Source organism: Camelina sativa, chromosome 15, assembly GCF_030686135.1.
Source record: "Camelina sativa cultivar CO46 ecotype springtype chromosome 15, ASM3068613v1".
NCBI classification, from domain to species: domain Eukaryota; kingdom Viridiplantae; phylum Streptophyta; class Magnoliopsida; order Brassicales; family Brassicaceae; genus Camelina; species Camelina sativa.
In genome coordinates this window covers 107,197-122,437 of record NC_141894.1, presented here as the reverse complement: position 1 = coordinate 122,437, position 15,241 = coordinate 107,197, and the positions used below count along the sequence as shown (strand labels likewise).

The 15,241-nt window shown below is 39.6% G+C and overlaps 4 protein-coding genes and 1 pseudogene across 11 annotated transcripts; 4 read left to right on the top strand and 1 right to left on the bottom strand.

Annotated features, from left to right (window-relative positions):
• Positions 1–239: 239 nt before the first annotated feature.
• Positions 240–2,327, top strand: LOC104774424 (putative F-box protein At1g70970 pseudogene; annotated as a pseudogene). The gene has a single exon (XR_015582841.1). The product of XR_015582841.1 is annotated as a putative F-box protein At1g70970 pseudogene (transcript).
• Positions 2,328–2,684: 357 nt separating this feature from the next.
• On the top strand, positions 2,685–3,778 carry LOC104774565 (uncharacterized). Of its 4 annotated transcripts, none has more exons than XM_087488785.1 (2): positions 2,685–2,961; positions 3,171–3,778. In XM_087488785.1, exon 2 carries the CDS (start codon positions 3,178–3,180, stop codon positions 3,571–3,573), a length of 396 nt encoding a protein of 131 aa, XP_087344911.1. In that variant the 5' UTR covers positions 2,685–2,961; positions 3,171–3,177; the 3' UTR covers positions 3,574–3,778. The 4 variants fall into 4 exon arrangements, with proteins under 4 accessions (XP_087344911.1, XP_087344909.1, XP_087344910.1 ...); XM_087488783.1 differs by having other exon boundaries at positions 2,769–2,961; positions 3,166–3,778; XM_087488784.1 differs by having other exon boundaries at positions 2,925–3,065; positions 3,166–3,778.
• A 731-nt stretch (positions 3,779–4,509) lies between these two features.
• LOC104774578 (uncharacterized) lies at positions 4,510–8,007 on the top strand. The gene has a single exon (XM_010499133.2). It carries the CDS (start codon positions 5,770–5,772, stop codon positions 7,771–7,773), a length of 2,004 nt encoding a protein of 667 aa, XP_010497435.2. The 5' UTR covers positions 4,510–5,769; the 3' UTR covers positions 7,774–8,007.
• A 694-nt stretch (positions 8,008–8,701) lies between these two features.
• LOC104774222 (lysine histidine transporter-like 4) lies at positions 8,702–11,272 on the top strand. Its single transcript, XM_087488782.1, has 8 exons — positions 8,702–8,961; positions 9,115–9,257; positions 9,358–9,747; positions 9,884–10,280; positions 10,374–10,479; positions 10,577–10,668; positions 10,782–10,850; positions 10,940–11,272. The coding sequence occupies exons 1-8, from the start codon at positions 8,914–8,916 to the stop codon at positions 11,060–11,062; spliced, it is 1,368 nt and encodes a 455-aa protein (XP_087344908.1). The 5' UTR covers positions 8,702–8,913; the 3' UTR covers positions 11,063–11,272.
• LOC109130969 (transcription factor GTE11) lies at positions 11,229–15,090 on the bottom strand. 4 transcript variants are annotated; one of them, XR_015582395.1, is made up of 11 exons: positions 14,809–14,945; positions 13,539–14,643; positions 13,411–13,459; positions 13,241–13,324; positions 12,790–12,854; positions 12,483–12,549; positions 12,307–12,393; positions 12,109–12,224; positions 11,944–12,026; positions 11,709–11,851; positions 11,229–11,625 (listed from the first exon to the last, which is right to left on the bottom strand). XR_015582395.1 is itself a non-coding variant. In XM_087488781.1 (11 exons), exons 2-11 carry the CDS (start codon positions 14,610–14,612, stop codon positions 11,365–11,367), a joined length of 2,010 nt encoding a protein of 669 aa, XP_087344907.1. In that variant the 5' UTR covers positions 14,613–14,643; positions 14,809–15,090; the 3' UTR covers positions 11,229–11,364. The 4 variants fall into 4 exon arrangements, 2 of the variants coding, with proteins under 2 accessions (XP_087344907.1, XP_087344906.1); XR_015582396.1 differs by having other exon boundaries at positions 12,307–12,390; XM_087488781.1 differs by having other exon boundaries at positions 11,944–12,010; positions 12,307–12,390; positions 14,809–15,090.
• Positions 15,091–15,241: the final 151 nt, after the last annotated feature.

The following is a 15,241-nucleotide window of genomic DNA, read 5'->3' as shown; positions in this document are numbered from 1 at the left end:
TAATCTCTATGCTAATTGGCCAATAGTTTTAGTAAGTTTTTAACGTGTGGAGATAAACATTTTTCTTTTGTTTTTCTTAGATGTAAAGCATTTCATGATATGTAAAATAAAGATGTACGCGTTTTTACGACTCAACAAGTGATCATCACCCACACTCACAAGTTAAACGTAACGTTGGTAACAAACTATGGGACTACTCTGTTATAAATACCACATATGTGTGTTTAGTCTCTCAATATCTCAAAACACAAAATATCATTACAAATACAAAGAAAGAAAAAACAAGAATGGAGAAATCCTTGCAAGTCACGCTTGGCTTGGCTTACACCAAATCTCTCTGTTAGTCTAGTAATCATCCTTCTCAATAGACAAAACAGAATTAAAGTGAAAAACTTTAGAAAAATGTTAACTTGTGATCAATATTTTGGTGTGTGATTATTGTATTGGAATTAGAACCAAATTACTACTAAAACGTGTAAGATGAAAGCAAATTTGTCACTTTTCATGCATAATATCTAGTAATCTCTATGCTAATTGGCCAATAATTTTAGTAAGTTTTTAACGTGTGGAGCTAAACATTCTACTTTCATTTTTTTTAGATGTAAAGCATTTCATGACATGTAAAATAAAGATGTACGCGTTTTTACGACTCAACAAGTAATCATCACCCACACTCACAAGTTAAACGCAACGTTGGTAACAAACTATGGGACTACTCTGTTATAAATACCACATATGTGTGTTTAGTCTCTCTATATCTCAAAACACAAAATATCATTACAAATACAAAGAAAGAAAAAACAAGAATGGAGAAAACAAATTTTGAGTCACTTACTGAAGATCATCAAATGAATATTCTGTCACGGTTGCCTCTGAAGTCCTTGGTGAAGTTCCTCCTCGTCTCGAAGAAATGGGCATCCATGATCCGCTCTAAAAAATTCAATGTTGATTACTTGAGCCTATCGATGACAAGGCCTCGAGTGATGTTCATGGTCGAACGAACTACATCACAACCACCCGAACCTACGATGTTGTGGTTTGACAATGTTTATAAAGAGCAAACAGTTTTAACCGAACCACCTTATGATGAGGTGTTGTTTCACTCTGTCTATCAAGAGGAGGAACCATTGTTGTCGTCTGGACAACAGCAGTTGCGTATTTCTCTACATTCAAGCAATGATGTTTCTCAGCCCATCCGAGGTTTGATCTGTCTTAAGTTACGAACTAAGCTTGCCATTTGCAATCCGGGTACGAAAAAGTTTCAGGCTTTACCGGAGATCCAAGCGCCTAAAGAATCCTTCATAACCAGATTTCTCGGATACGATGAAGCTACAAATGCAGTCAAGGTGTTATGTATCACGGAGTCTAGGTCATTACCCAAAACTAGGGAATATCTAGTCTTGACGGTGGAGTCCGGTCAAGAAGAATCTTGGAGATCGATCAAATGTTTATATGAACATGATCCAGTACAACTTGGTGAAGGAATATGTAAAGGAGGAGTTTTGTACTATGGAGCTTATCGACCTCAATCCGATGAAGCTCAGTCCAATAGTGACAAATTAGTGCTCATGAGCTTCAATGTGAGTTCTGAAAAGTTTGCCGTCATTAGATATCCTGATTATGATTCCGATTATACAACTTGGAGATTTGTGTTTTACAACAAGAAAATTGCCTTAGTGGATGACTTTGACTTTGACAAAGACGTGAATGATGAACCGAACTTGGACAATGAAGCTGTGAATGATGAGCTGAATGGGACTAAAGATTTTCATATAATTGTTTTGGATGAAAGTACGCAACAATGGGAGAGAACCCCCATAAAGATTCTTCATTGGGAAGAAGCTGTTGGAGAGAAGGAATTTTATTTCCAAGGTACCATTGGAGAAAACGAACTTGTTTTTGCACAAAAACGTGGCGGTCCTGACTACTGTGTGTTGTATTACAATACAGAGACAAAAAGTTTCAGAGAGTTTGAGATTCAAGGAGTGGTTGGCAATAATGAAACTGTTCGAATCTTCTTGGATCACGTTGATAGCCTTTATCTTATGTGAAGAACAAGAACTGGTCCGCTGATTAGGACCAAAGACTCGTTGGTTGTTCACTTTTTCAAAATCCTATTGTGGGTAATCTTTACGTATGCTAAATAAATAAATAAATAATTAATAATGGTGTTCCTCTAGTCATAGTACTAGTGGTCTTATTGGGATTGTTCGGTTTTCATCTCTATTGTCGTGTTGTTGACCTTTATTTATACTAAAATATTAATGTTTGTTCAGTTCAGATATTTGATATTATGTTTCTAAATAATAATTTTATTGTCGTGTTAATTTTTATTTGTGCTAAAGAATAATGTTCTTTCACAGTTTAGATATGACTTTAAGCTTGAGGGCCTCTTCAATAAAATAGAGTTAGTCAACTTTTGGGTGTGAATTTTCTCATGTATTTATGAAAAAACAAAATAATAATAAAAAATTTAAAAGAATTGGCAAGTAAGTTTGTATACGTGAAACCAAACTACACTAATAAACTTTTTTTTAAGTGAAAACCTTTAAAAAAAAAGATATGAACTTGTTGATTCATTGATTGTATTCGAAGAACCAAACTACTAAAACGTGTAAGATAGATGGAAACAGATGTGTCACTTCACTTTCATATGCCAAAGGAGCTGGCGGCAATTACGAGTTAAAGCGAGATTCAAAAGAAAAAAAAATATTTTACTCTTTGCGAATTTCTTCAACCGTAATTAATGTATGCTGCTAATCTTCACTAATAAAGTCAGAGATTAATTTATGCCTTTTTTAATTCTTTTAGAATTTGGTTTTGATTTTTGGGCCCAATACAAAAATATTTGGGCCTTAAGTGGAAAAATAGTATTGGTTTGTTGTGTGTTTGGTCTTCTCCGCTCCGCCGCTCTGAAACTCGTAGTCAGTGAAAGCTTCTTCTTCTTCATCATTAGTGGTCGTAAGTTTTCTCTCTCTCTCTCTCTCTCTCTCTCTCTCTCTCTCTCTTTCCCAAAGGGCTTTGCGGGAGTCGATTGAACATACCTAATTTTGCTCGCTGTTTTTGTAATTTTACACAAAGTTTCTGGATCAATTAGCAGCATCTAAAACCCTAATTTCTTCTGGAAAATGATTAAAAAAAAAAAAATTGATGCTTTGTATGTAGGTTAGGGGGGAAATGATGAAGCGTATTGGAATGATTAGCGGAGGAGGATCATCCAAGGACCTAATCCGGAGAACGTTCGCTGCAGCAGCTAGCAAAGCCAAGAAAGGTGGCAAAGGAGGAGGAGGAGGAGGAGCCGGCGATGCTCCTAAAGGTTCGAGCTTGAGCAAAGAGATCAAATCCACCACTGTTGTCGGCGCCAATACTCTGAAAGAAGGATCTGATCCCAAGATCTTGCCTGATTCTGATTACCCTCAATGGCTCTGGCATCTCCTCGATAAGCGCCCTGCTCTTAGTGAACTTCGTAGGAAGAACGTCGAGACTCTTCCTTATGATGATCTCAAACGTTTTGTCAAGCTCGACACTCGTGCTAAAATCAAGGAGAACAACTCCGTCAAGGCCAAGAACTGACTGACACTATTCCTCTGCTCTTGGGTAAGATCACGTGTTTCTTCACTCTCTGCTCTGTCCTTAGTTTGTTGAACTATGCTTTTGCTAATAAGTAAAATTCATTCAGTTAGATTACATTTGGGAAAGAGTATGATGATGTTCTTTTTTTGTAAGTTCTCAGACTCTTTATTTATTAGAGAGTATATCCAAAAGATTGCTTCTTCTTCTTCTCTGCCTTTGAATGTGGAGCCTTTAATTAACAAATTGGGCTTCTTATATATAAGTACATTGTTTCTGTTTAAGTTACATTTTTAGAGCCAGGTAGCATGATGCTCTTGTAAGTTGTTGATCCTTTTGGACTCTTTGTATTAGTAAATCCAAGTAACTGCTGCATCTGTCTTTGGCTCTTGTTTAACCGAGTGATAAGTGTAGCTAGCACAAATCCTTCTCCGGGTAAAAGGAGGAGATGATTAGGTCGGTTCTTAAAGATATTGCGGGTGTACCTGATCCATTTAACAATCAGATTCACTGTAGTTAGCATTACATGGGACCTAGCTCACTTACTGATATTGCATCACTACTCGCTAGGTGGATACCAACTCTTGTTGTCTACCTCTTGTGGGGTTTATAATACCTTCAAAAGAACATAAAGGTAAAGCAGAGTCTTGCAATTTGCATCATTATCTCCCTTTTGTTCTTCCATTATTGCTCTTCTTTGCTTTGATTTGCTCAGTGACAATTTCATATTGGTTTGCTGTCAACTTACTTATTGGTGTTATAAACACAACTAGACCCAAACCATCCTCTGTCTGTCTTTAACATATATGAATGAATGAATGGTTGGGTGGGTAAGTTTCAATTTGAACTGTTTAAATTAAGATCTAAGTTATGTATTCCTTTCGATGATGATATTCTGCTACTTATAAGTCCTTCCTTTATGGCTCTATACATATCCCATATGCCCATGAAAGTTTAAAGAGTTTAGAAAAGGAGACACCTCTCCATTCATCATCACATGCTTTTATATGGGTATAACAAAAAAATAAAGCTAACTTTTTCTCTCATCACATGCCTATTTTCCTCTTTTGGCACCTTAACCATATCTTGTTTTTATTTCTGCATGTTTTACATTTCTTTTCTTAAATAGTATGTATATACTAGCTTAATCTTTTTTATATATGCTTACAATGACATAATTATGAAATACAAGATCATGATTTCTAAAGACCACGAGGGGAGGGGGAGAAAAAGAATCAAAAAAATTTTTTAAACCGCTGGCTGATTCAGAATTTGTCCTTAATAGCGTCGTTAATACTACACTATAATAATATATAATGAGAGCATTGATTGGGTTGGGCGTGGTTGGCCACCTCGTAATCGTATCACACATTAAATATTTTGTTACGTTGGCTTATACTAAAAGCAGCTAGCTACCCTTATCTGTTGTTTAATAACTAGTAACTAGTACTAATCTTACCCACAATCCATACTTATCACATCATTACATATAATGTCTTAGCTTATACTTACATGCGTAACGAAAGTCTTAACGGATACAATAATAACAAGTCTAATACCCTCGGATCCTGAAATAAAATTGAGGGTATGAAACGTTAAAATTCTCGGATATCAAATAAAAGATTCTGATGATTCGAGAGACATGCTTTGGATTAATCCAATTCGATTATATTACCTCATGAGAAAAAAAAGTAGTGGAGCTTTTGATACCATTGTAAAAAGAGAACTCGCGGGGGCTTTGATTAAAAAAGGTCTCCTTTTTAGTTTTTTTTTTTTAATTTGTGGTTCCATGTGTCACCATCATCATTACAATCAGTCCTTTTCCACTTTATAGAATTAGGCCTTTCTCACACCACACGACTCTTTTCTTCCACATTCTCTTTTATTTATAGATATCAATCTTTTGATTACGCGTTAAACATCCAATAATTTCTTGAAATTTGGTAATAAAGATAGCAGATATTTTGTAGGTTCGGTTACAAATCAAATTGGGGAGTTTCTTTTTTATTTATATAGTACTTAAGTAGTAGTAGACAAACCAGATACTCTTCTGCTTAATGTTACGAAGACGATCATTTTATTTTCTCCAAATTGTATTCTTTGTTAGGTAATAAGAGTAAAATATAAGTTTCCACAGATATTCTCCGGTGACCACCAAGTATATCAAGTTTAATATTTCTTCTACCTCTGCAACTCTTTATGCCTCCGACCTACTTCCCTCTCCGGTGGGAGAGCACCGGCGATCAGTGGTGGTACGCTACTCCCATTGATTACGCTGCCGCCAATTGCCAGTACGATCTTGTCCGCGAGCTTCTCCGCATCGACTCCAACAACCTCATGAAGCTCACTTCCCTCCGTCGTATTCGCCGCCTCGAGACCGTCTGGGACGACAACTCTCTCTTCCACGACGTCTCCTCCTGCCGATCCCGCGTCGCCAAAAAGCTCCTCTCCGCCTGCGACGAGGGCGGCTCGAGATCCAAGAGCAACACTCTTATCCGCTCTGGGTACGGTGGCTGGCTGATGTACACCGCAGCCTCCGCCGGAGATCTTTCCTTTGTTCGCGATCTCCTCGACAGGAACCCTCTTCTCGTGTTCGGCGAAGGAGAGTACGGCGTCACTGACATACTCTACGCAGCTGCCAGAAGCAAGAACGACCACGTTTTCCGCCTCATCTATGATTTCGCCGTTGCTCCGAGGTTCGGTTTCGACCAGCAAAGTGCCGGTGATATCCCGGCTGCTTACAAATGGGAGATGAAGAACAGAGCGGTTCACTCTGCTTCCAGAGGTGGCAATTTGAACCTTCTCAAAGAACTTGTCAGTGATTGCTCTGTTGAAGATGTCTTGGCCTTCCGTGACAAGCAAGGCTCCACTATCCTCCACGCTGCTGCCGCCAAAGGTAATACTCAGGTGGTTAAAGAGCTTGTGGCTTTATACGGTTTGGTCGAAGCTGTGGACAACCAAGGGAACACGGCTTTGCACGTGGCAGCCTACCGTGGCCACGCTGATCTTGTTGACGCTCTCATCTCTGCCTCTCCGTCTTTGATACACGTTAGAAACAACGCCGGAGACACTTTCCTCCACGCTGGAATCTCCGGTTTCCAGGCTCCGGCGTTCGAGAGGCTTGACAAGCACACGGAGCTCATGAACCGTCTGATCACATCCGCTGCCTCCAAATCTCCTCCAGGTGATTTTGTGAATTATAGGAACAACGAGGGACGCACGGCTCTTCACTTGGCCATCTCTGGGAATGTTCCTCTGGAGTTCGTTGAGATGCTCATGTCTGTGAAATCGATTGATATTAACATACGTGACAACGCTGGTATGACTCCCCTTGATCTCATCAGGCAGAAGCCGCTATCTCCTACCTCAGATCTCTTGTTCCGACGGCTGGTATCAGCCGGAGGGATGTTCAGTTCTCGTGATCAAAGCATCACAAGTGTGGTCGCAACTCACTTGAAGGACAGAGGAAACTTTTACAGCCCAGGAGCTCGTTTCAAGACGTCGGACGCTGACATGTTCCTAAGCACCCGACTAACTGATGTTGCGCCAGATAAGACTGCTGTTGCTAGACACGTGAGGTCCAGCTCCTGTTCCATTGAGATTGGTCAGCTAGACGTGATGGATGAGAATCATCATTTCAAGAAATGCAGAAACGCGTCTGTTAACTCTGCAACGGAGAGATTGAAGAGCGTTTTCCACTGGCCGCGAGCCAAGAAGCAACCAGGCCATTCCAAGAACGATTCTGAGATAAGCATCGCTTCGACAGTTGTGGAGGCGCAAGAAACTCCGGTCCCTCTCCGACAGAGATTCTCAAAAAGCAGCAGCAGTGGCTCGCTTGCTCTGCCTAATAATAACAATAAAAGAACGTTATCGGTAAGAAGTAACCAGTCGAGTCCAAGAGCCAAGAAGAAGCGGATTGGTACAGTGCGGTCTCGTTCTAGTTCATTCTCGAAAATATCCATCCACTCGTCTTCGACGTCATCAACTTCGAGCATGGTTGATCTTAAACAGAAGGGAGTGATGATGGATGCGACTAGCATAGCCGGACCGTCGTCTGGCTTGAACAGGCCTGCGGTTACGGAGCAAGGGAAAAGTAAGCTAAACGAGAAGAAGGGTTCGTTGAGGAGGAGATTGAAGAGCCATTACTTTTGCTTTGGTGCTTCAGCTTTGTCAGTGAAAACGCCCACTACGGTCTTGGTATAACCCCCCAGGTTATTGGGTGAACCCTGTAGAGCAAAACAGAGGAGTGACAAGTGAGAGAACCGAAAGAAATAGGTTTGGTTTGGTTTCTGTTTAGTTTCCCTTCATTCTAATTCTCAGTAATTCTAATGTAGTAAGTAGTTAAATGGACCGAGTCGTGAAGTTAAACTACCCGCCGTTTTCGTTTCTACTTTCTAGTACTAATAATAATATCAGAGAGCTGATTATGTGCCGTTATAGTGATTGATGTTAATTAGAAGAACTAATTTAAAGTCTTTTTAAAAAAAAAAAAAAAAAAAATTATATCCTCTAAAACATGAGAAACTAGAATTAGGTTATTAATAAACACATTTTGTATTTAAAAGTTTGTTTACAAGAAAAACATGCCTGGGTCATGTGTTGCAGCACCCACGCACACGCCAACGATGCGCGTTACTTACTCGTCCAATGAGGAGGGTGCCTGACTAATTCAAACGATTTTTATAAACCACTAATTATTAGTATTAGTCTTTACTTTGAAAATTTTCTGTCATTGACTTGAAGAATGACTTTTATACGTATTTTCTACTTGAGAGAAAACATGTATAAAAAAAGTAAATTTGTGCAGGTTGAATTCTCTCTAATATGACTAATAAAAATTAAAAAATCGAATAAATAACTTTCTTCGGAGCAGATATATTTCCTAATTTGCAATCGTTAGAATTAAAAAAAAAAAAAAAAGAATTTCATTGACACGACCCCAAAAAAAGAATTAACATTAAGAATATCAGATGGAGAGAATTAGAGGAAATTGTCCAATAGTGTGACATGAAGTCGTCGTATACAATCAAAATCAATTAATAGCGTAAACAATGGAGTCCGTCCATTATGTAAGTATTCAACCAACGACCATTTCAACACAATACAAGACGGTAAATTAATACTAATAATTAATTCGAACAAATATAATCTCATAATTAAGCAGCACAGCCACAGCTAATGAGGTCAAGGTCAACTTTCATTCCCTCTCTCTATCTCTCTCTCTTGCACGCAACTTTTGTTCGAACTCCGAGAGAAACCAAAACAGAAAAAATAGTGGAGAGAAAGATTGACTCACAAGAAACTGTCACAAACAAGATTAAATTCCTCTTTTAAGGTTTCGCGATGAAGGGAATCCCACATGATCATATCCAAAACCAAGATCTTGTTGAGGTAGGTATATATATATATATATATGCCTACTTTAGTCATGATGATCATGCTTACTACTTTATCGATCATTTTATAAACTAAGTTGGTCTTGTTTGTACGATGATACTTTTTGATCAAATCCTGAGAGACTTTGCTTGCTTGCTTACTTAACAGGATCAGTCCTTTGATCTGGAAGATTGGCTTCCAATCACAGCATCACGAAATGCCAATTGGTACTATTCGGCTTTCCACAACGTCACTGCCATTGTTGGTGCTGGACTTCTCGGTCTTCCTTACGCTATGTCCGAGCTTGGATGGTATTTCTTTCTACACCAATTCATTCATTCATTCCAAGAGCATCTCTATATATATATATAGCTAGGAAGAGCTTAATTAGCAATGATTAATTTGTGGTAGGGGACCTGGGGTTGTGGTGTTGATCTTGTCATGGGTCATCACTTTATACACCCTCTGGCAAATGATTGAGATGCACGAGATGTTTGAAGGCCAACGGTTTGATAGGTACCATGAGCTGGGTCAGGCTGCCTTTGGGAAGAAGCTTGGTTTGTACATCATCGTGCCCCTCCAACTTCTTGTTGAAATCAGTGTCTGCATTGTCTATATGGTCACTGGAGGTAAATCCCTTAAGAATGTACATGACCTTTCCGTGGGAGATGACAGCTGCACAGATATGACTATTCGACACTTCATTCTCATCTTTGCCTCTTCCCAGTTTCTTCTCTCCCTTCTTAACAACTTCAATTCCATTTCTGGAGTCTCTTTGCTTGCTGCTGTCATGTCAGTAAGGTAAACAACTAACTCTCTTTTGCTTTTCTTAATCTTATCTTGCGCAAGCATAACATAACATAATTGCTTTCAAAAAGTATATCAATATATATCAAACGTCACGTCGTTTTATTACTTTCCCCGTTCCCCAAAACAGCTATTCCACAATTGCTTGGGTTGCCTCGCTGAGGAAGGCAGCCGCCACAGGGAGTGTAGTAGAGTACGGCTACAAAAAAAGAACAACCTCAGTGCCATTAGACTTCTTAAGTGCACTAGGGGAGATGGCTTTCGCCTACGCAGGTCATAACGTTGTTTTAGAAATTCAAGCAACCATCCCATCAACACCAGAAAACCCATCAAAACGACCCATGTGGAAGGGAGCCGTTGTAGCTTATATCATTGTAGCTTTCTGCTACTTCCCTGTGGCCCTTGTAGGCTTCAAGACCTTTGGAAACAGTGTTGAAGAAAACATCCTCGAATCACTCTCAAAACCAAAGGCACTTGTCATTGTAGCCAACATGTTTGTGGTCGTACACCTCCTGGGAAGCTATCAGGTACAAGACCAGCAAACGCCCTACTCGTAACTACAAGGACATAACATAAACCCGCCCTTGTTAACTCTGCTTTTTATTTTTTTTTATTTCTAGGTGTACGCAATGCCCGTGTTTGACATGATCGAATCTGTAATGATAAAGAAATGGCACTTCAGTCCAACAAGAGTTCTACGGTTTACCATCCGATGGGCTTTTGTGGGTAAAAAACTCTCTCTGTGATTTGCTTGCATACCAAGAAATTTAGATTCACATCTTTTTCAAAGGATAATTGATTAAACTTACCTCTATTATCGCAGCCGCCACGATGGGAATAGCAGTCGGTTTACCGTATTACAGTGCGTTGCTGTCATTTTTTGGGGGATTTGTGTTCGCCCCGACCACATACTTTGTAAGCGGAATACTTCTCCTAAACTGCTATTGATATCAACAAAACATGTTAAAATCATAATATATGTATATAGAAGAACTCTAACAAGCATGATGATGATGTTTTCTTTTCAGATCCCATGCATCATGTGGCTGATCCTAAAGAAACCAAAGAGATTTAGTCTATCATGGTGTATCAACTGGGTCAGCTCCTTCTGTCTGGTATATATTATCAAAAGCTAAATATGTTATCATATAGCTAATACAGCTACATACTCTTTTTTCTTTTGCAGTTGTTCATCATTCTTGGGGTTGTACTGATGATCATAGCACCTATTGGGGGACTGGCCAAACTAATCTATCATATTAAAAAGGGCAGTCTACCTAACTCCAAATGCAAACTACCTAAAAACTGAGTGCACTAGGCTTTGCAACATGAATTCCTTGTAGGTATGGTTGGATGCAACGATGTCACTTTTGTACTAGAGAGAGGCTATATATAAAGCAAACTCTAGAGTAAAATATTTAGGGACAATTCCGAGACACATCCTCCTCTCTCATTGGTTTCTTAGGCTCACAAGATAAAGTGTTCGTGGTTTACTCGGATTAAAGAAAGCTTGTTTACATTTTTGAATCTAACTAATCGTTTTTTTACAACAACTCTCTGGTTCTCTCATGTACACTGCCTGCTATTACCCAATTACAACACTCGTGAATCTCAGTCAATTTCACCCTCTTCTACCTCGTTGCTGGGATCTTGAAAACCAAGCAGGTCGGCTTCATCTTCATCATCATCATGTTTCATATATAGCCCCAGCTGCTCTAGAGGATTGCTTCCTCCAAACCCAAAAACACCCAGCCAATCAGAGTCATGGCCTACCTCTCTTAGATTTGTCAAATGGTCCGTGTTAACCGTTTTAAGCAGTTCTAGGTCATTGAGGAACCTTGGGTTCTCATTTATTTCAACCGACTTCTCCATCTGTGTACCATTCAGCCATGGCAATAATCAATAAATATATTGCAGTGAAAAAAGACAACCAAATTGCAGCTATTTCGGTTCACCTCAAGCAATGCCTGTCGGGCTGCTTCTCTTTCAAGTCCCAGTTTCCTCTTAGCCTCAGCAGCAGCTTCAGCTGCAGCTTGTGCCTTAGCTTTTCTACGAGCTTCTTCAGCTTCCTTGGCTTCTGCTTGTAACCGTGCTTTTTCTGATGCAAAATAAAAGAGGACAAGTTTATGTACGTATGTACTTGGTATATTAACATTAATCACAAACTTGGAACTCGCAAATCAAAAATACCTTTCTTCTTTTGCAATTCGAGTTCATCCTTCTCAAGTCGCAGTTTCTCTGGGTTTCGTTTCTCATTCTGATATCAGATATAACTATTTCAGGAAATAATTTTGAGAGCTAATGAGGGAGGGCTAACCAAATATAGCAGCTCACAGTTCCACAAACACAGCTAACCTGATTAAGAGTTTTCTCTCGAGCCTTCAAGATTAAATCCGCATATTGACTTTTCAATAGAGCAGCCCTGTAACGCTTTTCCGGAGGTAGTTGCTTCTCATTCTGAGCTCTATTTCCTAAATAATTAACGGGTCAAGAGTGAGATGCCACCCCAGAAATCAGAACACGGACATTTTTCTGTCACACTCCTTAGCTTACCATCTTTATGACTATTGACCCCTTCAACAGGACTTAGCTTCCCTTTGGATGCATCTTCCAACTGATTTAATCCACCGACGGAAGCTGCTTTTAGAAAAGGAATAAGTAAACCAAGGGTCAGAAATTTAAATCAACAAAAGTTAACATCTCTTGCACCAAAAACTATATCCGCTCACGTTTTCTCTTTGGGGAACTGCTTGTAGCTCCATCCAAGGGAGATTCCGAATCCATGCTCTCAGGACCCTGTATCAGCGGATAAAAGGAAAAGGAAAAAACGATCAGAATCAACAGTGTCTCACCAAATTTCAGACTAGGTTAACTCATCTGTCAGGTATTAAAGCTTTGTATCTGTCAGGTGTTAAGAATATATCAAAGCTCAGTATCATAACCAATATTGTTTGCCCAATCCAAATTATGGAAAGGTATCTCCGACCTTTGCAGAGGCATATATATTATTAATTATAATCCAACAATGATGCTTACCTTTGATAAACACAATAATCTTGTGGTTGTAGGATCATCTGGTACACTCTCCGAGCTACTAGAGCCTAATCAGTTACATGCACCATAAAAGGAGTAACCACTGATTAGATCAATCCAAGGAATAATATGATCACTAAAGAAAACAGCGAACTGGGAGTAAAATAAGCAGAAGATATAACACGTCTATCACTATCAAACTAGGTGTGTAATATGACTATCAGCTAATACGTTATTTGAATAAGAATAGTAAGTTCCATTCCAAAAATCTACAGAAGAAACATTAAGATGGACGGCCACTATTACGAAAAGGGAATTAAGATGATTTTGACTTCTGAGGGTTAAGTACATATAAGCACTGCAAAAATCAAATATCTGCAAAAGTTCCATAGAGACAAAGACAAATATCATCTAACAAGATTAAACAAACCATTGGAGTTCCCTAGCGCCATACCTTTTTCTGTCCTGACAGATGAGATGTGAGATCTAGGGTGCTCATAATTACCAACGTCAACATCCTCGTCCTCCAATTCACTTCCTGCAAGTAAGGAAGAAGAAATGACAACTTAATCATAGAGCAGGACATGAGAATTTGCTCAAACAACAAAACCAACATATGCTAACCATCACAGTGTTGCATCAATGAATTTCCTGGCCCTGACCCATGTAAAAGCTACATCAAGGAAAGTATTCGCTGTTTGTCAGTCAATGTTAACAAATGGATCAAGCAATAGATATAGAAGGGGGATTACCTCTAGCTCACAGGGTTCACCGTTTGAATCTTTCTTCTGATTTTGTCGCAAGAACTCATCAAAGAGATCCCGCAACTGGAACAAGGCATCATGACTGAGATCATTAATGTCAATCTCTATCTCATCGTCTCCACATCCCTCTTCCTTGGAGCTGTGATCTCTCAGAAAATTGATTATATGTACCGGGAGTTCTGTTAAGGAGCCCAAATCTCTGCCAAGCTTTATTTTTTCCTCATCTGCCATAACCCGTTTAGCAGGCTCTAAGTTCACAGCATTGATCTTTCTCTTCTTAGCAAGAGGCTCAGGCATTACAACCTCTTTGTCAGTATACGTAGCCAAGTTACTTGGTTCGGAAGTGGTTCCAGATGACTTCTTCTCAATAGTTTTCCACTTCAACTCAAAAAACTTGGAGAGAGAATCAGCCATGTTATAAACCTTGTTTCCGATGGGGTTATATGTCAATGCGTTGCGAAAAGTAAGACGGACATCAGCAGAAAACTCAGATGGGTTAGAATATGTGCCGGAGGTTAACTTGCTCTTAACAGTTCCTAAATCCATAGGATGCTTAATAATGGTAAAATAATCAGGTATGTTGAGCTTGACAACATCAACAGGAGTTTTAAAAAGCCAACCATGCTGATGCGACAACAATCGTTTCAAGAGGATCTCACATTGCTTCATCTGAAGCATTGTAAAAGTGGAAACGGGCTCAGGTTTGGGTGCCCTTTTGCCTTCTGGGTTAGTAGTAGAGCAACGTGACATACCAAAACTCTTCTTGGGACGAGGCAAATTGCAAGCAGGTGTACTAGTGAGAGTCGTAGACTTGGGAAGGTCGACAGTCTTCTGAAAGGAGCGTATCTGTTGCAGCTCCTGTCGAAGCTTATGAATCAACTTTTTCCTTTCGGAGGATGACAAGTCAGACAATGGTAAAACGGTTCTCGGGACACCAAAAGTTTCATCTTCAACAAACTTTCTCTTGAAACAATCGGAAGCATTAGGGCTATCAAAGCCGCCGGGAGAGTCAAAATTATGACGATAGTAATCTCCTGGGAAACCACCGTTACTCACAGTCATATCGCCAAGGAAGTGACAACCTCCGTAACTCCTGCACAACAACAACAAAATCAAAACCAAAACCTAAAACCTAAAACCTAAAACCTCTCTAACAGTTCAATCACTGATATAGCAATTTAAATCTATCTATCAAAGTACTAAACTCAATATGAAAAAGAAAAAAAAAACGAATTCGGATATAATAAAACGAACTAACCGACTCGAAAATTCTGAGCAGCCGTTCGAACCTAGAGGGAAAAGCAAAGAGAACCTGGGCAGAGAGAATCGTAAATCTCGAGCAGAGAGAGAGAGAGATAGAGAGAGGAGAACGTTGAGAGAGTTTGATTTGAGAACAAGTCAAAAAAAACCCTTCAAAATCGCTCTCTCTGTCTCTCTACCCTCTCTAGTCCTCCTCCCTCCTCTCTAGAGTGTCCAAAGTCCGATGCTGCGTCTTTCTGGTACCGCGGCGCGCAGGAACTCAATCTAGACCGTCGGATCTATTCGAATGCAATATTGCCGGTGAGTACCCTGGGCTTTATCATACTGGGCTTTTAATAATTTTGTACTGGGCCTTTTATTGGGTCTAAGTAAGTACATCTCGACACGGCACGCTGTGATAGCTCAGATCGCAGGAACGCCACGCTGTTTTT

Excerpts from the sequence above, each read along its gene's own strand:
- LOC104774222 (XM_087488782.1), top strand. The coding sequence starts at position 8,914 with ATGAAGGGAATCCCACATGATCATATCCAAAACCAAGATCTTGTTGAG. Across the intron at positions 8,962-9,114 it reads AAAACCAAGATCTTGTTGAG|GATCAGTCCTTTGATCTGGA; the intron begins GTAGGTATATAT and ends CTTACTTAACAG. Across the intron at positions 9,258-9,357 it reads GCTATGTCCGAGCTTGGATG|GGGACCTGGGGTTGTGGTGT; the intron begins GTATTTCTTTCT and ends AATTTGTGGTAG.
- LOC109130969 (XM_087488780.1), bottom strand. The coding sequence starts at position 14,612 with ATGACTGTGAGTAACGGTGGTTTCCCAGGAGATTACTATCGTCATAAT. Across the intron at positions 12,550-12,789 it reads GATTATTGTGTTTATCAAAG|GGTCCTGAGAGCATGGATTC; the intron begins GTAAGCATCATT and ends CCGCTGATACAG. Across the intron at positions 12,011-12,108 it reads GAGAGAAAACTCTTAATCAG|AATGAGAAACGAAACCCAGA; the intron begins GTTAGCTGTGTT and ends ATCTGATATCAG.
- LOC104774578 (XM_010499133.2), top strand. The coding sequence starts at position 5,770 with ATGCCTCCGACCTACTTCCCTCTCCGGTGGGAGAGCACCGGCGATCAG.
- LOC104774565 (XM_087488785.1), top strand. The coding sequence starts at position 3,178 with ATGATGAAGCGTATTGGAATGATTAGCGGAGGAGGATCATCCAAGGAC.